General features: G+C 33.4%; 1 protein-coding gene across 1 annotated transcript in view; it reads left to right on the top strand.

Annotated features, from left to right (window-relative positions):
- The window catches only part of LOC129233533 (selenocysteine insertion sequence-binding protein 2-like), a 52,040-nt gene that overhangs the window by 4,080 nt on the left and 21,882 nt on the right, over nt 1-26,078 (top strand). The window contains exons 2-6 of the mRNA XM_054867543.1: nt 2,129-3,179; nt 19,517-19,565; nt 19,680-19,813; nt 24,875-24,949; nt 25,042-25,143. Coding sequence (XP_054723518.1) covers nt 2,129-3,179; nt 19,517-19,565; nt 19,680-19,813; nt 24,875-24,949; nt 25,042-25,143 — 1,411 coding nt within the window. The remainder of the gene's footprint in view (nt 1-2,128; nt 3,180-19,516; nt 19,566-19,679; nt 19,814-24,874; nt 24,950-25,041; nt 25,144-26,078) is intronic.

Below are 26,078 nucleotides of genomic sequence, written 5' to 3'. Positions count from 1 at the left end.
TTTGTTTAAATATTATTATAATTCTTAAAAAGAAAAGTTTTGTGCTACGCTAATGACATACCACATATACACACACACAAACTGAATAAATAAATGAAATTAAATGCATACAGAATAAATAAAATAAAATAAATTATTCAAATTAAAAATAAATCAAAAAATTTTTTGGAAATCCCCCCCCCCTAAAAAATTTTGATGGCCTCAACTTGCGCCATAATCCCCCCCCCCCCTGTAGGCACCCCTGTTATCTACCAGTTTGTTGGCACTCTACCTCAGTGAGATGACATCTGCCTCCAGCATAAAGGTCCTAGCATCCTTCAGCAATAGGTTGATGGGACTGATCCTATTCTGTCAGAGTCCAAACAAGGACGAAACTATCGTCTCTGATTGGGGTAACTGAGCTGTTAGTATTTTGCATGTTGTTCTGCCTCTGCCTTTGCTTAGAGGTGGTAACTTATGTTAAAATAGTTGGTTTATTTTTGCATATTTGATTGTAGGAAACGTTAATGCACATGTAAGGGCCTTTACAAGGTGGTTAAGGGCTTTAATCTCTTTAAAAATGTGTGGTGCTATTAATATTCATATTGATATGATTATATTTCACGCCAGTGTACTTACCTTTTTCTATTCGACCCTTCCCCCAAAGCAGAATACTACTTAATTTGGGACGTACAAATTTAGTAAATTTGCGAAATATATTGAATTTGCGACGTAAGTCGCCTGAGCTGGAGAACAATTCTGTTCAAATATGAGAGGAAAAAGTGACACATTTTCTGTAGAAATTCTGCAAATTTCAATGAAATTTCTGCAGAAACCGCAGTGCCAATAATCTGCAAAAACTGCGGTGCCGAAAATCTGCAAAAACTGTGGTGTCGAAAATCTACAGAAACTGCAGTGCAGAAAATCTGTAGAAATTGCTGATTTTCTACAAATTTCTTCCAACTCAAGATAGGATTTTGCAGAAATTCTGCAGATTTCTTAAAATTAGAAGAAAATCTAAAATCCTCTCAAATTACGATAATTTAGCGGAAAGCTGGCGATGTTGAATTCGATAAGTCTTTTGTAGGGGGGGACTTTCCCAATCGATCTTCATCCACTGAAATTTCCGCCATACACGTATGTTTTGGAAACATGCCAACGTTGAAACACCTCCATCACCGGAAATTGTGTGTTTTGTTTGAGATTTCAACCCCTTAGCATCCAGAAAATATTCCAATTATTTAGAAAATTTTGAAGTGTTTTATTATATGCAACCCAAACTCGACTCATTTTATTTATTATTTTAGTAATCTCTTTATTTTAATTACTCCTTCATGCCATGTAAAATTAACCAAAAAAATGTGGTTTGACACCTAGGTTTGGATTTTTATCAAATTTTTTATCTTTGCTCGTTCTATGTATTTCAGAAAGCATATAAGTTATTTTTGGAGAATCTCAATTGGTTTAGGTTTGACACCTTGTTAAAGTTTTTTTTTTTATTTTATTGTTTTCATGATCAACTAATTTTCCAAATTCAGTGCTCTTTATTTAGTCATTTAGTTGAAAGCTGTGATGTTTCCAAAAATATCTCATTTCCACAGAAATAAATAGCAACAGTCGTTAAAAAAAAAAAAAAATCCATGAAACAATTTTGATTTTTGGCACCCAATTTGTGGAAAATGTTGCGTTTTTTTTTTTTTTTTTGTGTACAATGCTTCAAGTACTTGCAGAACAATTTTGGTCAAATGATTTTACATTGCAGAACATCGTAAAGTATTCTGCTTTGGGGGACCCTTCTAATTAAAGAGAAAAAATGGCTATTAATTTTATCATGATACATTTTTGTGCCTGCCTAATATTTTTCTTAAGGTTGTTGCAATCATTTCTTCTAGATTTGTGTGTGTGAAATGCTAGTCTAGATTTGAAATGCTCTATATTATCTATTGAGTTTTGTTTTTTGAAAATTAATTTATTACTTTTCTAGGGGAAGAATGGCTCATCGCTTTTCACAACAAAAAAAGATTTCTGACATTTTAATCGATAAAAATGAATTTCCTACCCTTTCCGAAGTTTCGAAAAAGGACAAAACCAAAGATTCTTTGCAATCCTTGCAATGTGATAAAACATTGCTTTCCTATTCATTCAACAGATTAAAGGTCTCTCAACCTGCTGAAAATGTACCAAGAAGATTTTCAATAGGCAAGAAAACTTTTTCTGAATTTATACCAGGTGTGCCTGTAGTGATCGACACTAATGAAAATACCTCGTCTGAAAATACATGCTGGGCTGTGAAATGTGAGGAAAAAGACTCAACTGAGGATGTTTTAAAAGACTTTTCTCCAGTAAACGAAAAGAGTCGAGCAGTCCCTAATGCATGGTCACGTATAGCTAGTAGTGCTGATCAAAACCCCAAACATCAACAACATCTTCCAAATGAACATGCTTTCAAACACAATAAAAAAGTTCCTACCAATTGCAAAGGTAAAAATTCATCCCTTGCATGTGAAAAAACGCCTAAAGGGAATGTATCAGTAGATTATGGCGATAGTAATGCGTGGTCACATGTAGTTAGTAGTGCTCCCCAAAAACCTAAACAGCAGCAACAGCTTCCAAATGAGAAAAGTTTCAAATCTAATAAAAAAATTCCCGTAAATTACAAGGATCAAAATCCCTCCCCTGCATGTAAAGAAATGTCTAAAGAGAATGTTTCCGTGGAATATGGTGATAATAATGCATGGTCACGTGTAGTTAGTAGTTCTCGGAGAAACCCTGAATCTCAGCAACACCTTCCAACTGAAAATTCTTTCAAATGTAATAAAATAGTTTCCACAAATTGCAAGGGTGACAATCCCTCTCTTGCGAGTAAAGAAATGCCTAAAAAGGGTGAATCAATAGAAACTGATGCAGAAGGAGAAGTGAAAAAGAAAAGGAAAAGAAAAAGCAAAATAAAAAGACAGGCAGCAATGAGAAGTGGGAAAATATCTCTGGTAACCCCTGAGATTCATTTCAAAATTACAAACCAGACAAAGTACTCTAATAATTCAGTTTCAAATGATATATCCACTAATATACATGATTCAGAAGAGTATCCTGAATTGGGGAAAGTGGTGGACCTGAAAAAAACCAAGCCAAAGAAGAAAAGCATTCATTTCGAAAGAGAGAGTTTGAAGTTCATCACCTCAGAGCATGAACTATCAGAAGTGAGCAATGTTTTTGTGTTAACTGAATTTTTATTGAACTTATTCATATCAATTATACTGTTACTTTATCAGTGTTCATAGCAATAGTGATACAAATTCGAATAGTATTGTAAGATTGAAAATTTGCATTTTTTGAGCTTGTAGAAAATTTCATTTTGTGATAATCAATCCTATTTTGGAGGGTATATATGGTGTGTACGCCCAAAGCAGAATACTACTAAATTTTCGACGTGTGTCGCAGAACAGATGCCTGAGCTGCAGAACAATTCTGCTCAAATGTGAGAGAAAAAGTCAGACAAATTTTCGAAGAAATTCCACAGATTTCTGTGAAATTTCCGCAGAAAAGCTGCAGAAACTGCAGTTTTTTTCTGCAATATATTCCAACCCAAGATAAAATTTTGCACAAATTCTGCAGATTTCTTTAATTTATAAGAAAATCTAAAATTCTAAGAAGTTACAATAATTCAGCGGAAAACTCGCAAAAAATGTTGAATTTGATAAGTCATCTGCAGGAACTTAAGATTTACTTTGATCTTAAAGAAATCTGCAGAATTTGTGCAAAGTTCTGTCTTGAGTTGGAAGATATTTGTAGAAAATCTGCAGCTTCCGCAGAAATTTCTTAAATCTGAAAAGATTCTGATTTTTCTTGCGTTTTTGGTTCCCTCTTTTCTTATTGTCTTCAATCGACCTTCATCCACTGCAATTTCCTCCATAAACGTATGTTTTGGATACATGCCAACGTCCATCACCGAAAATTATGTGTCTTGTTTTAGATTTCAATCCTTTTGCATCCTAAAAATAATGCAATTATTTAGAAAGTTTTGAAGTGTTTTATTATTTGCTACCCTAACTCGACTCATCTTACATATTATTTAGTAATTTATTTATTTATTAACATTATTTTAATTTCTCCTCTATGCCATGTAAAATTCACCAAAAGAACGTGGTTTGACACCTGGGTTCGGATTTTTAGAAAAGTTTGTATCTTTGCCTCTTCTATATATACATTTTAGAAAGCATGTAAAATATTTTTGGAGAATCTCAATCGGTTTAGGTTCCATAGAAATGCATAGCAGCAGTGAGTTTTAAAAACTAAAAAAAAATAATAAATAATAATAAAACTCCTGTGTGAAACGATTTAGGACTCCCAATTTGTGGGTAAGGCCATGTTAGTTGCTTGTGTATACAATCCTTGAAGTACTTGCTGAGCAATTTTGGTCAAATGATTTTATGTTGCAGAACATCGTCAAGTATTCTGCTTTGGGAGTGTGTACTTTATGGTTTGCTTCTAAAAATACCATATATCCTTTGCCTTTTAATAAATTTGATACTTTATATTTTACCGTTTTAATAATTCTTTTAAAATATTGTCGTAATGAATTTCTTTGTAAAAAAATATCACCCTGTAATATCTACAGTAAAACCTGTCTACAACAATACTGTTGGGACCTAAAAAAATATTGTTATAGACAGGTTATTGTTATAGACAGTTTGATTGTTTACGCTGACACTTTGCTAGGGCCAAGGAAAATATTGTTATAGACAATTATATAACGTTATACACAGGTTTCACTGTATAGACTTTCTCAATGTTAGTTTCTCTAATTTCATTCTCATCTCTTTTTTTCATCACCTATTGCAATTTATTTTGTTTATAGACAAACATGCACTCATCCTGCGACATAGCATTGATTTTTAACAAAATAAAAAAATTTAATACAGTTAAACCTATGTGTAACGATACTGTCTGTAACAATAAACCTGTACATAGCAATATTTTCCTTGGTCCTAGCAAAGTGTCAGCATAAATAATCAAACTGTCTATAACAATATTTTTTTTAGGTCCCAACAGTATTGTTGTAAACAGGTTTTACTTACCCATCATGTTTTGCATATGTTTCATCATCTAACATACTATTTTTTAACTCATCTATTCTGCTAGTTTTGCAACTACAGCATAATCCTCCTAATTTAATAAGACCAGACGTCCCGCTTTTTGTCTTACTGTCCCGTTACTGTCAGTAAACGTAAGAACGCCATGTAAAATGTTATTTTGATAACATTTTACATGGTCAAAATTATTATAAACTAGCTGCGTGCCCGGCGTTGCACGGGCTACTTAAAAAATGAAAGAGATGTCCAATTGATGTTTTTGTATTACTCTGACATCAGTTTCTAAAGCGCTAAGGAATAAATAAATACGCGTAATGCAAGGTTTTCAAAACACCAGTAGAGCATATTTTTGGCAGAAATCTCTTTAACGTTAATCATAGTTATCAATGATACAAGTTAAGAGTATTTTCAATAAGCACAAAAGAAGAAAATGTATGCATTATCAACTATAATCTGTACTCACGTTAAAATGAATTACATCTGATAGACTAATTTATCTACAATTACAATCAGCTTTTTACATAAAATGACACACACTTTTTGGTTGATTACGTGAAACTGAAGCACCAAGACTAAATAAATACCAATAAGCATAAATTTAATACCAAGTCATCAGATTCCAATTTAGCTTTAGTTAAAATCCTTAAAACAATAATTTTTGTTCAACTCTGTTTCGCTTAAAGAAATCCAAACAATCTTAATTTAACATGTTCTTTTAACGTTACAAACTGTGTTTCAACAGGAAGGAAAAAGAGATATTACAATTCGAAAACTCACCCATGTGACGGGAAAAAGTCCAACAAAATAAACATAATTAGTCACACATCCTAAATGTATCAAAATATGAGGTCGGTGAATGATAAACTTACACTACAATCAATAAACATAGCTAAAGAAACAACTTTCATATGTGAAAAGAGTTAAGAACGTTGAATTTAAAAAATAAAAAAAAAAGACGATAAAATAAAAGCTATGTCCGAATAGGGCAACTAATTTTAAACTAATTTAAAATGAAATTCTAGATGGAAACGTTGTTTTCAGATTTGGACAGCAGCCAAAAAAATCTCTTTTAAAAGAATTATTAGAATTTTACTTGCTCACCCATATGCAAAATGGCAACAGGAAAGAAATAAAAATTCCTGAATAACGTTATGTTAATTAACGTTTTAATTAATATCTTCGCTAATTAAAGTCGCACAATTACGAAATTGGTCCTATTGTTTTCTTGGAAAATTTCGAATTGATCGGTATCTCGTTTGACTTTCGATTCGTAGCGGTTCTCGAGAAGATAGATCTTCAGACAGACAGACAGACAGACGCGAACAGATTTTAATATTATAGTGGATGGATATTAGGACGATCGTGAGCCTTTTGTACAAGGAATAGATTTTGTGTTATTTCCGTCCACTTGGGGTTGCACGTGAAAGTCAAGAACAAATCAGGTTTTCCGAAATCACGCACAATGGCCATAGCGTCCTGATAATTCTGTTGCATACATCGCTGACTTCCAATAAAAGTTGAGGGTAGTATTATAGGTATTCCAGGTTTTGCACCAGTTTTCTCGGCAGCTCTGTAAATGTGATCTGCTAGTCCCATATACGTTTCTACTCTTAATTTTTTCTGGTTGTTCCTCAGGTATGAAAGTCTGTTCCCTTCCACTTTTACGTAGGAGTCTACAAGGTACTGTTGAAACAATTTCCGGCCATATAAAACAGGGTTGAAGTATTCTTGTCGTATAGACACTCGGTGGGAGTAGAACTGTAATTCTGTGTATTGCTCTTCAACAGTAAATCCTTTATCACCATAGGGAAAGAAAAGCACATACGTCGTAGGTTCAAGATTACAATTTAAGGGACTAATGTTTATGAGACCTCCACTTCTAGGATGTATTACAATGTCCCTGTTAGTAGGGGGAACACCATCCGTACTCTTGAAAACAGCTGCTACTTCGTTTTCTTTTGGAGCATTGTAACGACCTCTATGTTCGCTATGAGTTATATTTTCGCCTTTTATGTACATGCGAATGTCAGCAGCAGTTTGAACGCCATGATATCTTAGGGTATCTTCTTCAAATTCCTTCAGCATTTTAAAAGCTTCTGCATACGGGTTAATATTTCTAATTATCGAATCCAACATCATCAAAAGATTTGGATTTAAAGAGGCATTTTCCACTATATTCATTCTTTGCCTCAGTGCTTGATCTGCGTCCAAAATATACAGCTGGGCATACTTCTCTTTCCCTGGTTCGTTAGGACGAAGATGACTCGTTTTGTGATAAATAGCTCCATGAATTCTGAAGCAGTAGGGACCAGAGCCTGGCGGCATGTCGATGTTAGCACCCAATGAAGCAAAACTAAGAGATGAGTTATAGGTTCTAATGTTTTTAAAAAAACTCATTCGAAAGTTGATGATTTCCTTTCATTAAATCACGCAATTCTTGGGGATCTCTTCTTTCCGTTTCTATAACTTTGCCATTATGGCAGCATCGAACATATCGTCCTCTAGAGTTTCTTTCTCCGGAAAAGAAGAGGCCGCTGCAAAGATGGCAGCAACAATCCATGACACCGCAATTATGCGGAATGACATCAGCTCCATTTCGTCCAATATTATGAAGAAGGCTCCCTGTTCGATGCTTCCTACTTGAACGCAATCTGTTTTCTCTGGCATCCATCGTTTCTTCTGTTCTTTTTCTGCGATGATGCACGGCATCTTCAATTCTTCGCCTACTGGTGTCTTCCTCCGTTGCTTGAGTTCGAGCTTCCTGATGACGTACGGCATCTTTAATTTTTCGCCTGCTGGCGTCATCCTCCGTTAATCGACCTCGAGCTTCCTGATGACTCGCTGCATCTTTAATTTTTCGCCTACTGGCGTCTTCTTCCGTCGCTCGAGCTCGAGCTTCCTGATGATGCGCGGCATCTTCAATTTTTCGCCTGTTGGTGTCATCCTCCGTTGCTCGACCTCGAGCTTCCTGATGACACTCTGCATCTTTAATTTTTCGCCTACTGGCATCTTGTTCAGTTTCTTCTTTTCTTCGTTGCCTTTGCGCTATAGCTCGCTGTTTTCTTTCAGCACTTCCAGTAATACCCTTTTTCCGTTTTGGCATTTTCAGGATCAATCACAAAGAAACTTGATCCATTGACTCATTGATGTAAAACGGTACAAAATGAAAAATGCAAACATATTTGTTTTTGAATAATGAATATTTCATCTTCAAAATCTGAAAAATTATTTTGTTTTTTAATATTACACTCAAACGATATAAGAATAAAATTACTTAAAAACTATAATCAAATAAATGTCAGAACAATTACTAACATACAAAATGTAAAAAATGTAACTAATCTGAACTTAACTGGTTGTTTAAAATTAAGGAACATATTGCTACTGTTTTATTTAGATACATTTTCATTACCTAAAAACATGAACGAACATTCAGACTATTGAGCATCATTAGGTATTAAATTAAATATCAAATATGATTTTGATAAAAAATATAATCGAAAACGATTTTATGAAGTAAGAGCAGTTTCATGGGATCCAGTCCAGGATCTACTCAGCCACAGACCCCGCAGTACGGGGGGGGGGGGAAGCTCACCACTGAAAGGCTCACGGTCTGAGGGACCAAACATTATTTTAACAGTAAAATAAATATTAAAGAAAATAAACCTATAGGGGGAAGTGGGGAACGTTGGTCCGTTTTTTAACTATCATTTTTTATCTCATCAAACATTTAATGAGCAGTTCGAATTTCTACAATAAGTTTCAATAAACACTCCTCAACGCCACAGTTTTTTTTTTTTTTTTGGAAATGTTAAATTTGGACCGATGTGCCCCATGTGTGGGGTACATTAGTCCGCCTGGTGGGGCCCGTTGGACCGCATAACTCATAACATTTGTTATAATTTTACTGATATATGCTATCAAAAGTTGTAATTAACGTATTCTCTTATGTGTGTAGAGTGAAAAGTATGTAGTTCAAAGATCAATTTAACCTATTAAATTGGTTTTAATTGATAAATCGTCACCTCAGAGCAACAGTAAGACATCTAATCCCAGAAATAACACTAAGATATCTTAGGTACTGTTACTCTGAGGCGAAGAAATCATCTTTAATTAAAAACAGCGATAAGCATTCACTTTTAGTACACAATTATTTTTTAAACATCAAAAGAAAAATCAATCATTGTATATTCACGAGAAAATTAATGCAGAATTAAGTTAACTATAGATGTGTTAATGATATTGGGAATATAAAAGTGCTTTGGAAGTAGCAATTTTATTGGACTGGGTTTTGGAAGGATGAGTCATAGGTTACTCTTATGCAAAGTTACATCAATATTTGCTAGGGGAAAAAAGCTTTTTTCCTTCATTGCATTGCGTGAAACAACTCTATAAAAAAAAGAATCCTGTTATACTAACACCATATATTTAGTAGAAAAAGTACAATAAAATCAATAGCTTTAGGTTAGCCTATGTTGGTGTTCTAAAATCAAATATGAAAAATGAAATTAGATAAGTAAAAGTACTTTTTTATTCCTTAAATCAATTATTTGTTTTACTTTGTTTCTATGTAGAATGCTTGTTTAGCAAAAACATTTTGTTTAACACAGGAACTTTATTATAGCATGTATTGTATATAGCAATCTTAGCAATCATTAGCATATCTTAGAAAACAATCGTCTGCTAAAATTTAGAATTATATTTGAAAATATAAATAATAAAAAAGTGCAAATATGAAATGAACCTTTTAGGCAAAATTAATTTATTGTAATTTTTGTTAAACCTTTGCTTTTTTTGCTCTAAATTATTATTATTATTGTTTAGAAACATGTATAACATGAAATGAAATGAATGTATAATATACAAACATTTAGAATATGGTTATAATTAATGAGAGTTAAGAGAGAAAAAAAAATTAAAATAAGGGGGCCGACTGGTCCGGTCCAACGTGCCTCACAAAGAGTGTACCAACCTACCCCACGTTCTTGGTCTGAAAAAGTGATGTCATAAGTTTTTTTCGTTTTGACAAAAAATGAAAAAAATGCCAATTATTATGAACTAAAAAATCTTACTTTAAGAAAGGAGTTCAACTTTTTTTCCACAATCTTGATGAAAATCATTAAAAACATAAAGTTACAGTTTTCTAAAATTACTCAGGACTACTGAAATAAACACTTACTGGGACAAAATTTGTTCAATATAACTGTACCATGTGATTTCATTACAGGATTTTTAGAGCTATAGGTGCTACTTGTTGGTCATAAAATAAAAAACATTAATAGTTAAGTATTAAAATAATTGAAACTGGTCCAACGTACCCATTCTCCCCCCACTCAAATATTAAAAGTTGAAAATGTTTTCAACGTTATTATAAAAATCAGGAATAATAACCACACATAAATGCACAAAGCCTAAAATAATAATAATTGTAGAATTCGTGTAAATACAACCAGGGGTTCGTTGCTGGTTTACGATTTATTTGAAAACAGTAAGTAAGCGTGTTTCTTGGTTTGACCTCAAAAAATAAAAAGTCCTGGGCCGTGATACAGGCCACCAAAAATGGCGTCTCGGGCATCGTTTCACATTTCCGATTTTTGGACAATCCTTTTAAGTTCCTTATCTCTAGAACGGTGCATCATATTTTGTAGTGGTTTGTTTTATTTAAAAGGTTTTTTCCCTTTTTGCTTTAAAAGACGTGAATCATTCTGAAATATGAATTTATTTTTCCCCCCACAGTATTTTTTAAAAATTTAAAAGAAAATCATTTTTTTTATTTTTCTCAAAACTGCCAATTTCAAATTTTTTATTTTCTTTAGTGTTGATCGTTACCATATAACTCTACAATTTCCTGAAAAGTAGAGCTTCTACTTTTTTGTTTAACAGTTTTAAGAAACATTTCAAAAAATTTAGGAAATTTTGCAAAAATCGTACCAACAAAGGTTGGCCTACTGCATGTCCTAAACCAGACGTTCTCAAACTTCAGACCTCCGCGGGCCCACTCTGGAAAAATTACGAACTTCGCAACTCCCCCCCCCCCCCTTCTCGGCACGCGAAAAAAAGGATTTGACATAGTTAAATCTATTTTTTTCTAATAGAGTGTTGCGCTTTTTTTCCTTTAAATTTATTTATTCCTTGTTCTGTAAAATTGGCGTTGGCGTTTTTGAGGAAAAAAATTTTATTTTATTCTTTTTTTAAAAAACGTGCCGGAAAAAACTAAACATTGGCATTTCAAAAAGGTGCACGCCTCAAAAAAAAAAAAAAAAAAAAAAAAAAAAAAAAAAACTTTACATGAAACATTCCGCAACAAAATATGTTGTACCGTTCTAGAAATAAGGAACTTCACAAATTTTGCCAAAAATCGCAAGTGAGAAATGATGTCCGACATGCTATGTTTGATGGTCTGTATCTCGGTCCAGGATTTTTTTTGGGGGGACAAAACCGAAAAAAAAAAAACACGCTTATAACAATTTTTTTTACCGAATTTTAACTTATGTTTAACTCAAAAAAAGAAAAAAAAATCAAGAACCATCAAGGTGAACCCCCTGGTTGAATTGACATGGATTCTACCTTATACATGAATATAGTTCAACAAAGGAACTCATAATTAAGGTAGAAACATAGAAGTAGTTAAAACCAAACCACGATTACTCGATTAAAAAAAATAAATAAATAAAAGGTTTTTTTTGGGGGGGGGAAGGGAGGGTCAATTAAGTGGCCGGTTAGGGAAAATTACAGAAACAAAGAACTATTATTATTATCACGAGGTTTCACATATGGATCTTAAAACTTACTTCATAAGCATACATTTTTATCGTCTCTAATTTAAATGTATTTCTATTAGTTTAATATTTGCATAAGTTAGTATAATTCAAAACTAATGCTCATAATGAAAGAGTTTCGTAGATTAAGTAAAATTGTAAATATTATTCTTAAATGAATATTTCGTGCAGAGTAATATACACCTTTCCGATTGTACTGCATCTTTAATATACAGAGGAAGTCGAGGATGTTGGATCACGGGACACTTAGTATCGTTCTCAAGCATAGAATTTATAGTCGCACAAATCCAACAACGATATACTATGGAAGTTACATTGATCAAATTTTATTATAAAACAATGCTGAGTTAATTTTTAGGTGTCTAAAACTCTTTTATTTTCCCCCGGTTTTAACATCAAGATTAGTATAGTAAATTGAACTCCTCTGCTCTTTTAGTTCAGAATTAATTACAGATGTTTTTATTTATTTTATTTTATTTTATTTTTTTGTCACAAAGAGAAAAATATGTTAGCATTTTTTCAAAACCAAGAACTCAGGTACGTTGTCCACTCTTTAAAGACTTCAAAAGAAATATCTGTTGATAGAAATATTGAGCTCTGACTTGTGCTGATTCTTGCAAAAATTTAGATGGTTCTGGCATAAATGGTGAAGTATAAGTTTGTTACAATATTGATAATATTCATCATTGCAATTGTAACAAAAGGTTTTCTTAATGCGGACCAAAGTACCCCAATCTCGGGCTCCGTTTCTCCAAAAGCATAAAGGTATCAATTTATTTCTTATTCCGTGCAATGTTCATTTATTAAAATTTTCGATTTTCCAATTTGTTTATTTCGAACATTAACCAACATTTTGTCTATTGAAATTAACAACTGTTTAGAGAAAAAAATACTTTTACACGGAACTAATTTGAACAGATTATTATTCAGTTAAAATCATTAAAAGAGTAAACTTTCTTAGTTCTCGAACTTTTGTTTCATTTAACGAAATCTAAACAATCTTAATTTAACGTGATCATTTTAAAAAATCTAAACTGTCTTAATTTAGCGTGCTCTTTTAATTGTACAAAATGTATTTCAAAAGTATAAAAAGGAGGGATAAGAAGAGTTTAAATTCGAAAACTTACCTATTCTAGAAGTGACAATGTAAAATAGAAAAGTTCAACAGAATAAACATAATGAGTCGCACAAAAACGAATATATGAGCGTTGGTAATGAAAGAAAAAATAATGCAGCCGATTGGGATTCGAAATAACACACTTTCTAAAACAAACACGGCGAAAGAAATAACTTTCATATGCTAAAAAGATTAAAGAGCGTTGACTAAAAAAATAAAACGGCAGACGATAAATAAAGTTTGAGTTCGAATAGAGCAACCGGCCAACCAATTTAAAATAAAATTCTAGACGAAAAAGTTGTTTTAAGACTTGGATAAGAGCCAAAAAACTGCGCTCTTAAAACGGTCATTCGAATTTTTTTTTTCTAACCCATAAGTAAAATGGCAACAGGAAAGAAATAAGAATTCCCGAGAACGTGTTGTTAATTGACGTTTTAATTAATATCTCAGCTAATTAAAGTCGCACAATTACGAGATTGGTCCTATTGTTTTCTTTGGAAAATTTCTAATTGATCGGTATCTCGTTTGACTCTCGATTCGCAGCGGTTCTCGAGAAGATAGATCTTCAGACAGACAGACAGACAGACGCGAACAGATTTTAATATTATAGAGGATAATAATTTTGATTAATAAATTTGTTGTATGATCTATGATACAATATTCTACATCAATACTATTAAATTATTTTCAACTTGAGTTCTTTATTGGTACATTTGAGTTATTTCTTGGCATTTTTCGATTACGTAAAATATTAAGCCTGTAGGAAAAAAAAACCTACTCTACCCCCCCCCCCCCCCCCCCCATCATGTGTCCTGACTTTTAACTTGAAAAATCTGGTCACATTATCCTAATTGAAAAAAAAAAAAGGCAACTGCTATGTCTTTGATAAGTGTTCCATAATCCTTGGTACATATTGATCCAAGAATAATGACAAAATATAATAGGGAAACCATGTAGAATTAATCTAACGCTTTATCATGATAGTTCAGCTGAAGTGGTGTTTGCTAGATTACCATAAATTCTTGTACAATATGTGTTGGAGCTGTACATTTAAGCAAAATAAAAAGCGAATCCTCCGTGTACTTATAGTTATGTTCTTGCTATCACAATTAGTAAATAAAAACTTTTATTTCTTTTTTTTTAAAGAGATAATCTGGAGAACTGCATAAACATGGTTCTACTGTAATATGATCAGGACAAAGTGATGCCCTGGTTCTGTTAAAATTTCATACTCTTTCACAGAAAAGCCAGCATATTTTCTTAAGTTTCCAAAAAAAAAAAAGGAAGGAAAAATATTTTTTTTAATAAAGTTTTGATTTTTTTTTCTTTTTCTAATTTAATACAGTATTGTATTAATATGATCTGATGAAATATGTTGTGAATTTTTTGTTGACAAATTTTTTTCTTATTTATTTTTTCCATTGTTATTTGTCACAAATTTAATTAATTCAGTTCTCAAAGTCAGAAAGTTATAAGTTCTGAAACAGACCCAAATAATATACACAAACTCTGTTCGCAGAAAATTTTGATATTTCTTAAACGAATTTCTGAATTGTTACTTTTTTTATGAGTAACAAATGTTGATTGCCAATTTTGAGGTGCCCCCAATTGATAATATTAAAAAAGGAGTAAATATATTTCAAAAAACATTCTAGTTGCTTAGAAGTACTCTACTCACTCTCAGCTTTACATTTTTTTCTGTTTATCGTGATATAAGACTCAGGAGGTGTACCATTTTTTTTGGCAGAAAATTTTTAAGAACTTGAATCTTGAATGGGTTGGTTATGAAATGAAATGAATGAAAGGGGGGCTCAACTGAACCAAGCACTGCGACCAGAGGTCTATTTTACTAGTCTCCAAACAGAAGTCTTAAAACAGACCAGTAGCTGAAGCAGAATTCATCAAACACCTGATAGGAATATCATAAATCTCACATGGTTCAAGCAAATGATGACCAAGGTGTTCAAACCTATAGGCAGAAAAAAATTGACAATCACACAGGGTGTGGGTAATAGTTTCCTCCTTAAAGAAATAACCTCCGCAAATTGAATCATTGCTGACACCCATTCTAGCAAGGTGCCGCTTTTTGGTTTGAAGTCCAGTAAGAAGACTAAAAGCCTTCCTAATACTATTTTTGTTAAGAAGCCTATAGCATTTCTGGCATGTGATCCTCAGAGAGAATCAGGTCTGTCCTCCTTAGAAAGACAAGCTAAATATGTTCAATGTCATCGCGAGATAAAACTCTCCGACGGGAAGGTTTCTCTCATTACAGCCATCTTAAACATACACACTGCTTGAGCATAGGACTGTGGTTGACCAATCTTTACTCTTTAAGATGCTGCAGTTTGTGCAGGGGAAGGAGTTGAAACCTCGGATTGATGACGTTTGGTTTCTCCTACCTTCTCAGGAATGGCTAGCCAAGTGGCTTTTGCCTTCTGTAACAGCCTCCCCTCTCCTGCCTGTGCCTATTGCATTTTTGTGCATAAATGAGTACCCCCTGCCCCCTACTACAGTGTCGGTGGGTTGCAGATATGCCCTCTCAGCAACTAGTGTGTTGTAGACCTGCACCCTCACCTCCTCTAGCAGCAAGGTTGCTGGTTTTCTCCTTCAAGCCGGTATCCAGTTCCAAAGGAGCTGGAAACTGGGCGGTGGTAAAAGGTCAACACCTGCACAACCACCCTGTACGAGTGCAATGCAAATTACAAGGAGGCTTCGCCCGGTCCCTCGAGGGGACCATTTAGACATCATACAACCCAGATGCCATCCATCCATCAGCACGGTGCTGCACACCTTAGATTGGGCATCCATTTTAATCACCCAGGGTTCGTACACTCCTTCAAAACTCCTCCAATACTCCTTCATTTAGGAAATTTTTTTGAAAGGTCCTTCAAACTCCTTCATTTGGGTTTGAACTGCTTCAAAACTCCTTCTTTCTTAGTTCAAGACTACATAGTCTTCCTCTATGACAGTAGCTTGAAATACTTCGGTTGACAACTTAACTTTGTCACAAGAGCAAAAAGGGCAATTTTAATGTAGTAATTTTGTGTGTGTGTGTGGATGTTTTTTTTTTTCCCCCATAAAGATGTGTTTTACAAATTGATCATAGTTAAGTCATAAAAGTTGAAGGTGAAAGTTTTATTAGAAGACTAAAACATTTCATAAGTGAATTAAAACATGTTTAAATTGTGCTTGGCTATTTTTTTAAGTTTTATGATTATTGCTTTTCCCTCCACCCCACTCTCAGCTACAATAGTCATTTTGTCTAATTATTATTAAAATATTTTAAAATACATAAGCAGATGTACTATACTGCTCAAAACAATTAAAGGATATTGAGGTTTTGTGTTGATCTTGAACCTGGAGAACTTTTTGGATGATTGATACATTATCAACAGACGTAGTAAACTAGGTGAGACAAAAATTACATTTGTATGGCAGAAAAAAATACTTTTTTCAAAACTTTTGGGTACAAAAGGGAAAAAACGCACTTTGTACATATGAGAAAAGCGAGTAAAAATTGAGGTTTCCTTTTTAAAAAAATCGCTTCTAGTAAGGGGTATGGTAACCTCGGATGGCCAGCAATGTAAAACACCTCTGAGGCACGGAATCAATGAGGTTATTAATGAGGGACTAGGGTATTCTGCCCCACTCCTCCTGAAGGACTCTTCCCAGTTCTTGGAGAGTTTGTGGAGGTGGTAGGCATCCAGAAACTTGTTACCTAGAATGTCCCAAACATGCTCTATTGGGTTCATATCTGGAGAACACGCTGGCCATTCCATTCGTATGATTCCTTCCTCCAAAAGAGAATATTTCATCAAGTTAGAGCGATGTGGTCTGCAATTGTCCTCCATTAACATGAATTCACCTCCAATTGCTGCAGGGTAAGGGACTACAATAGGTCTGAGGATCTCATCCCTACTTTGACGACGGGTCAGAGTTCTATTCAGAATGACATGCAGATGGGTGCGCGAGCATGCACCATCCTACCGCCACCACCAAATCTGACACTTTCGGGCCCGAACGCTGGATTACTTCTAACTAGCTGCGTGCCCGGCGTTGCACGGGCTACTTAAAAAATGAAAGAGATGTCCAATTGATGTTTTTGTATTACTCTGACATCAGTTTCTAAAGCGCTAAGGAGTAAATAAATACGCGTAATGCAAGGTTTGCAAAACACCAGTAGAGCATATTTTTGGCAAAAATCTCTTTAACGTTAATCATAGTTATCAATAATGCAAGTTATGAGTATTTTCAATTAGCACAAAAGATGAAAATATATGCATTATCAATTATAATCTGTGCTCACTTTAAACTGAATTAAATCTGATAGACTATACCTGAAACATTTGTATGTACAATAACGATCAGCTTTTTACATAAAATGACACATACTTTTTGGTTGCTTACGTGAAACTAAAGCACCAAGACTTAATAAATACCAATCAGCATTAATTTAATACCAAGTCATCAGATTCGAATTAAGCTTTAGTTAAAATCCTTAAAAACAACATTTTTGTTCAACTCTGTTTCACTTAAAGAAATCCAAACAATCTTAATTTAACATGTTCTTTTAACAATACAAACTATATTTCAAAAATAGATACAGGAAGGAAAAAGAGAGTTATTACAATTCGAAAACTCACAGATGTGACGGGAAAAAGTCCAACAAAATAAACATAATTAGTCGCACATCCTAAATGTACCAAAATATGAGGCCGGTGAATGATAAACTTACATTACAATCAATAAACATAGCTAAAGAAACAACTTTCATATGTTGAAAGGAGTTAAGAACATTGAATGTAAAAAATAAAAAAAGGACAGACAATAAAATAAAGGCTATATCCGAATAGAGCAACCAATTTTAAACTAATTTAAAATGAAATTCTAGATGGAAACGTTGTTTTAAGATTTGGACAGCAGCCAAAAAAATCTCTTTTAAAACAATTATTAGAATTTTACTTGCTCACGCAAATTCAAAATGGCAACAGGAAAGAAATAAAATTCCCGAATAACGTTATGTTAATTAACGTTTTAATTAATATCTCCGCTAATTAAAGTCGCACAATTGCGAGATTGGTCCTATTGTTTTCTTTGGGAAATTTCGAATTGATCGGTATCTCGTTTGACTCCCGATTTGCAGCGGTTCTCGAGAAGATAGATCTTCAGACAGACAGACGCGAACAGATTTTAATATTATAGTGGATGCCGTGCTACCTCCAGATGAAAATACTCCATTATCAGAATAAATACAAGAATGGGACTCGTCATAGAAACGATTATTGCTCCATTCATTTCTTCTCCAATTTACATGCTCTGTTGTCCACTCCCTGTATCACGACGGTGCCTCACAGCTAATGTCACACACACCATTGGTCAACGAGCATACAGACTTACAGCGTGAAGGCGATTTCGGATAGTTTGTGTCAAAATTGTGGTGCCAGTATTCGAGCGAAGGTGTCGTTGTAGTGGAATGGCATTCCTACTTCGGTGCCTCTGAGCCGTTAAAGCTAAATAATGGTCTTCATTGAACATTGTTGGCCCTCGGCGACCTTGCCCTGATCTTTGGCCAGCATTTCCAGTCTCTGAAAAAATTTCCATATCCTAGAAATCACACTTTGCAAAACTCCAATAGCTTCTGCTGCCTTGGCTTGTGTTTGGCTCCCTTCTAGCCTGTGAACCACTTTAGAAGCTTCTGATTCTGTTAAATGAGTTCGTTGAGGCATCGCACTCATCAAAACAACGAGCTTACTGAATGTCGATCATTCTTTTCTGCTTTGTCTTACAATAAGTAAAGAGCGAAATCTCATTCGCCGCCACTAAAATGTCATCTTCACCGTCAAACTCAAAATAATTAAAAAATGACGTTTGAAATTTAAAAAAAATTGCATTTGTAATTCCCTTCCCAAAAATATTTGCTAATACCCTTTTTTGTACAAAGACTTACAATGTCCTTTAATTCTTTTGAGCAGTGTATATTAAGTGATTGTGTTAAAAAAACAATTGTTTAGCAAATCACAGTTATGATAACTGTGATGATTAAATTATGATATTGTAAAATGAATCATCCACAAGTGATGTCATGCCTTGAGGGGGAGACGGGTGCATGAAAATGTGACAAGGAGAAGAGAGAGGGTGACGAAAAGTAACATAACGCAGTTGTTTTAACAATGTGCTTTCAAAAAATATAACATGTGACAAGAGGAGGAGTAAGATAAAGTGTTACTCTTTGTGACAAAGGGGAAGGCGGTCAAACATGTTGAAAAAAAAGTGCGACATCATTTATGGATAGCCCATTAATACTCCTTCAAAATCTCATATTACTCCTTCAAAACTCCTCCAAAACTCCTTCATTTTATTTCTGAAACTGAGTACGAACCCTGTCACCTTTTACGGCACGCATGGACTACGTTGGGACTATTCTGCTCCGTTCAGAACCCTGTGTTGGTTATACTTCTCATGTTGCACATATTTCTCATGATATTGTTAGATTTCTTAACCAAAAATGTATGCTTCATATCTTTATAAAATCATTTTATCATTTGCAGACTTATGAGCAACTTGAAGAATCTGCTGATGATACTGAAAATGCACAAGGTATTTTAAAACCTATTATTGCATTTTAAGTCTTTTTTTTTTAAGCAAATTATATTCTTTATTGCTTGGATAAAGCTACTATATTTAAGACTTAATTCCTTTCTTCCTTTACAGGTCTGCAAGAAACTTCATTGAAAGGGGCAATATCACTTGAGGCTCCCAAAGAAGCAAAAAAGGATCAAAAATCTGTTGTACATCCTAATGATCCAATTACAATATCATTTTTTGATATGCTGGCCGCATCAAAGGTAATTAGTTGATTCACATTTGCATTGACTATGTATTTTAATTGTGAATAAGTTCATGATACAGGGTCCATTATGAAAGTAATGAGCATAATGTTATTGTGACGCGACGATAGATGGCAGCACGGTAAAACTGGCTGGAAAATGTGGTGGGGGACATGCCCTTTCAATGCATCCGGTCATCAGTTGAGTTCGAGCAGTGTGAAAGGAGATACGTGCCTCCGCTTGAAGTGTGTTTTCAACTTTTGTAACATGACACGATGGAGCGTTCGCTTAAACAACGAAACGCCGTAAAGTTTTGCGTGAGGCTTGGAAAAAAATGCAACCGAAACATTCCAGATGTTGCAAGAAGCCTTCAAGGACGATTGCATTTCAAGTCACAAAGCCTTCATCATTACCAATTTCCTGGCCCGGAGCAACACCCCGGTGATCCCTCACCCCCTTACAGTCCCGACTTAGCTCCATGTGACTTCTTTTTGTTTCCGCGACTCAAGAGAAAGATGAAAGGAAAACATTGGGAAACCGTGGAAAACATCCAACACCATGTTACAACGTTCCTGAGAGGCATTCCCTTCAAGGCGTTTCAGGGTGACTTTCAGGCATGGCTAACACGTCTCCGCAAGTGAATTGATGCAGGAGGAATGTATTTTGAAGAATATTGAACATTTGTACAAATTACGATCAATAAACAAATTTTTCCAGTAAATGCTCATTACTTTCATAATGGACCCTTTAAATAGTTAAGGTGCTTTCAAAATTTTCCTGTAACCTGATATAATCAATTTTCTGGTATTAAAATGTTCCATATGCACTAAATAACTAAAATAAATTATTAATAGGTACTAGATTCATTTTTTATGAGTAGTAAATTATTCACTACAGCATATGATTTCTCTCAAAAAATCTTAATGCTCGAGTTAAATTTTCCTCGGAAAAGGTACATTTCTATTCAAAATTCAAAAAAAAAAAATTTTCCGTGCTAACAAAAGTTCAAGCATCTAAAAACAATTACATGAACGTTTCTTAATTTCACAGCTTTTAAAAAAATTGAAAATAGAGCAGTCTCTGGCCCTCACGCCCCTGTTATGTCCTACTTTTTCACCTCCCCTGTTACGGGTTTAAATACATACTATATTTGAAGTACCTTGACGCAAAGAGGTGTATAAATGCCAATGTTTAAACTTTGAAGATAGCTAGAACAAATGGTAGGAGAAACTGTCATCTGTTTTGGAACAAGAAATGTTGTAATAATAGGCCAGGAAGGTGCTTCTACACAGCATGATTCAGAGAAAAAAATCGTGAAAACCTACCTACGGTTTAGAATTTGTATAAGTGTTTTACTCAAAAATATAAAAAGTCTGCTTTACTTCTCATTGCCTCATTTATCAAATGTGTATTCAGAAAGTAGTCTCAGTGTGCACAGAGAAACATACTCACTAATGAAAGCAAAACTATTATTTAAAAATAGATAAGTAGACAAAATAGAAATAACAGACAGCTAAACAGAAAATAAATGTCAGCTGCTCTGATAGTTATTTGAGCAATGAATGTTGAAATCGTTATGATACATAGCAGATTTCAAATAGTGATATGCTGGATATCCGTTTCCATAGCCCTGGATATACAAGGGAAAATAAAAATCTGTTATCCGTTTTATGTTTGGCGGATCTTAAACAGATCTTTTAGTCTTAAAATGCATTTCATATTTTAAATTCTACTTGTGGATAGCTATAAATCACTATTATATTACATTAAAGTTATTTTTTATTTATTACTAGCTGCGTCGCCCGGCTGTGCACGGCTTGCCTTGAAAATAAAAGTTATGTCAAGTGACACATGTTCAACAATCAGGCTTGAACGGAAAAAAAAATCAGTAAAATTTTGCGGCAGATTACAGAAAAATATCCAAAAAGGAAACATTTTTAATCCCCCAATTGCAGGAATAGCCTCAAAATTAAAACCAAAATTTTCTTTGTTCATATTCGAGAAAAAAAAATGGCAACAGATCTTTCATTAAATGATTTTTTTCACGCTACAGATTTTAATAAAGGTATTGTTACAGAAAGTTGTGATGAAGCACTGAATAATAATTTGAATGGAGGAAAGCCTTCGAGAAATAGGGATTTTATGTCGAAATCTAAGTGTCATAATTAATAGTTTTTAATTGACATCTCTGCTAATTATTATCAGAGGATTATGTTACATAGCCAAACATAAAGATGGGAAGATTACGAATCCATCGATACCTGGTTTGATGGTCAGTTAACTGTCGTTCCGGAAAAGTAGCTTGGACATACATAGGTACATACACTCAGTTTTTAATTATACAGTAAACTCCCGATTATCCGCGGAATTGGGTGGCACAAGTGCCGCGGATAATAAAAATCGCGGATAACGGCAAAAAGACTAAAATGGAGGACAAATCAGGTACAAATTGTCCTATCTCAAATTCTTAACTGTATTGATGCATAACACTTTCTGCAAACAGTGAAAATATATATAGAGTACAGTACAAATGTCTTGTATTTTTGCACAACCGAACTTAACATCAATAACAAACAAGTGTATGTACGATGAAGAACGCACAAAATAATAATAATAATAATAATAAAATTAAATCAAATCGATCAATCAAACAGAAACAACTGAGTGTAAATTTACAATTTTTCAAAAAAAAAAAAAAAAAAAACAGCCACTGGTATTCGCTTTTTACTGCGAAAATACATGTTCGTAATTGTTGATTGATTCGCGGATAATCCGCCCCGCGGATAAACCGCTCGCGGATAATCGGGAGTCTACTGTACAGTGAAATCCTGTTACAACCAACTCCAAGGGACCGATGAAATTTTTCGTTGTAACAGATTGTACATTGTAACGGAATCGTCTTAAAACTTCCTTTATTTTCATAAATGTGTTAACTTTGCAAATCACCACTCTAATATAATTAAATCTGCAACATTTTACTATTATTAACGATCTAAAATATAATTAAACATTATTTATTCCGAAAAAACAATGAAAAATATATTAACACTAACCCTTTTGTTCATTGGTTGTCCTCACAAAAATGGTTATTTTCTTTTGTACGAGATTTTTTCGCAGAGGGCATTGTAAAAGATTCTAATTGATGATACTTAACTGACCACTAGGAAAGACATTGACATTTGTTGTCATACGTCATGACATTTGTTGTCATACATCAGTTTATGTTTCAAAGTGAACGGAATTCCACCTTGAATGGCTCTATTTCGAAAGTACAAACGGAGTTTTCACGTTACGGCTTGTGAAAGTCGTTTTTTAATTTACGAAAACAGCAATAAGTAAAAAAAATTCAAACTGGCATTGAGAAAAACATTTTGTTGTAATGAATTTTTGAAAAAAAATCATTTCACTAAAGCGAGATTTTTTATATATTATCTTAACAGGTTTTAAAACAGGACCACATATTTTGTTCGTTGTAACGGATATTTCGTTATATCGGCATTTGTTGTAACGGGATTCCACTGTATAAGATAAAAATTATAAGCTATCATTGTAGTCAATTTTTATTAATTTGGAGATTCAGTAAAACCTGTAAAGTTGATCACCTGTCTAAGTTGACCACTTTTTTCAGGCACGGAATTATTCCTTATCATATAAATCAACCTTTGTAAGTTGACCACCTGTTTAAGTTGACCACTAAAGTAGTGCATCGCTAGTGGTCAACTTACGCAGGTTTCACTGTAGAAATATTCCTCAATTTGTTCTTTTGATCATTCTTTAAAAAAGTGAGACCAAGTTCTCTTTTTACCACTTGTAAAGGTTTCCCTACTCTGTAATTTCATCAACAGGGTCGATTGGGAAGGAATTGCCCAGGGCTGCATTAATGCCAAAATAAAGTGTAGAAAATTATTTCTTCTTCGTCCAGTAGACGTTGCAACTTTAGATTCTTGCTGCTACATCTATTGGACAAGATAGAAATATTTTTTTACATTTTGTTTGAGCAAAATACTGTGCTGTACTATTCCTACCAACTCTTCTCTACACTTCTAGAACTTTGTTTACAATCTAGTGAGATCTAGATGATGTATTTGGCGTAGATGTATTTTTGAACAACATTATGCCTTAACCTTTACAGGAAAAACCTTCTCTCACAAATTTTACACTTGTACCGGAATTAAATTGGGTAAAAAAGTTGAGATCTATCTGTATCTGTATTTGTGGATCTAGACATGAATCATCCGTATCCGCAGATCAGCGTTATTAACAATCCGGCATATCACTAATTTCAAATTGTCTTTTTCTGCTGTTGTCCAGAATTCCAACTCTATGTTATTTGGTATGCCTAGATTTCACGTGAAAGATGTTAGAATAAGACAAGTGGTACTGATAACATAGGATGAATCAAATGTATTATGTGAAACTCCAATTTGTTTAAAATGTTCTTCGAGTGCATAAAATTTATGAAATGCTTTAACTCAACTGTCAGTACATATTGTTATTGTATTTCAACTTATTTTATTGCTCCCTTGTTCACTTTTTTTTTAACTACAAATTTCAGTAATTTTTTTTTTCTTAGCTCCAGTTTTTTTTTTCAAAAAATATTAGTTTTACAAAAAAAAGTTAGTCAAATAAATTTTTTTCTTAATGTACCTGGAAGGGAAGTATTGTTCTAAGTTATTTTTGAAATCAAAAGATAACAGTTAGTATATTTCCTAAAGCATTGCAATGTTATGTTGTAGTAACCTTTCATATTGTCCTCATTTCAAGCATAGTGTTTTTAATGTTTTTTCTTTTTTTTTTAACATCATCTAATTTACTTAAAAGTAAATAACATATTAAGCCTGATTATTATTTTACTTAAAACAGACACATTTTAAGATATTTTTGGAATGAAAAGTAAAAAACAGAGACTTTGAAGGATCATTAAAGATGCGCAATACTTTAGTCAGACATAAAATTGAGAACCCAGCTTTAATGCCACAAGTTTACAGCTATATTTTATTGTATTTATAGTTTTTTACTGTACAATTTGTCATTATTTTCTCACCAATTATACTCTACTTTTTTCAATTTTAAATACAGCCTAAGGTGAAGGAAAATCATGAAAAAAGAGGGCCTGTTGTTCCTACATCATCTTCTAAAGCTTCTTCTAAAATGGTAACTCAAAAATGCTGCATTTTTTTACTGATTGCAACTCATATTTCATGCTAATATTTTTCATAATCCTACATTTGAAATATATTCTGTAGGTTCACTCTCGGCCACATAATTTATTGGATTCTAAACCTGTTGTAAAGAGGGGAAAAGAGCGAGAGGTTCCAAAAGCAAAAAGGCCCTCCCATATGAAAAAGGTTTTAAGTTGTATTTTCTTATAAATATGTTAATTTTGAAATAGAAAGTTTTTAAACTCCAGTTTTATCATTGTTGTAATTCATTTATTTGCTTTTGATAAGAAAGATGTGAAATTTTTATGTATTAGTGAGAAGGATTGGGTATTCTTTTTCTTAGGCTCTGTAAGGATTTAACTACTAGTGGAAAGCTTTTTTTAAAAGAATTATTTGTGCTTCTTGATAAATTTCATGTATCTCAATTTGTAGAAAATTTCAATTGTTTATCAACAATAACCCATTAATAAGTATTATAATTGTTTTATTTAATCAGGGCTAAAAGCCATTAAAAGGACCAATGTTCATTAAAAATGACCTCTTAATAAATATTATAATTTTTTTATTAATTTATTTAATCAAGACAGAAATTCTCAGAGGTTTTTAAAATGTTTTGAGAAAAATTCAGATTTTAATCATTTAAAAAATTTAAACTTTTGCCCATCTTTTCCCTTATTGTAACCCCAAAAATCTTATGAAGTGAGGTAGGCTTAAACAACATTGTACTCTAATTATCACCTATTTTTAGTTGTGCTAGTTTCATGTAAAGAATATTCAGCAAACAAGTTACATTTACAGAGTGATGATGAAGTATTTAATTGCAAGAAATTTATTTTTTTACTAACATTTATGTATACTTTCAGAAATATTGTGCATCTTTTTTTTTTTTTAAAGTGTGCTTGAATATAATTGGATTTCTAGGTTTAGGGGCTTGTCGCAATGCATTTTTTAAACCCTCAGTGATGAAAAGAGGTACGGAAAATATTTTCTATGTGCCTTTTTGGATCACCTTTGAGACCCATGTGTCATGGAGGCCCTGTGCATCTAAAAAATCATGAATCCACCACCGCCTGAATATCGTACAATTTTTTAGTCCAAAATAAGATTTAACACTTTTTTTT

The sequence above is a fragment of the Uloborus diversus genome, unplaced genomic scaffold (genome assembly GCF_026930045.1).
Source record: "Uloborus diversus isolate 005 unplaced genomic scaffold, Udiv.v.3.1 scaffold_504, whole genome shotgun sequence".
NCBI classification, from domain to species: domain Eukaryota; kingdom Metazoa; phylum Arthropoda; class Arachnida; order Araneae; family Uloboridae; genus Uloborus; species Uloborus diversus.
This window is presented reverse-complemented; position numbering and strand designations above follow the sequence as displayed.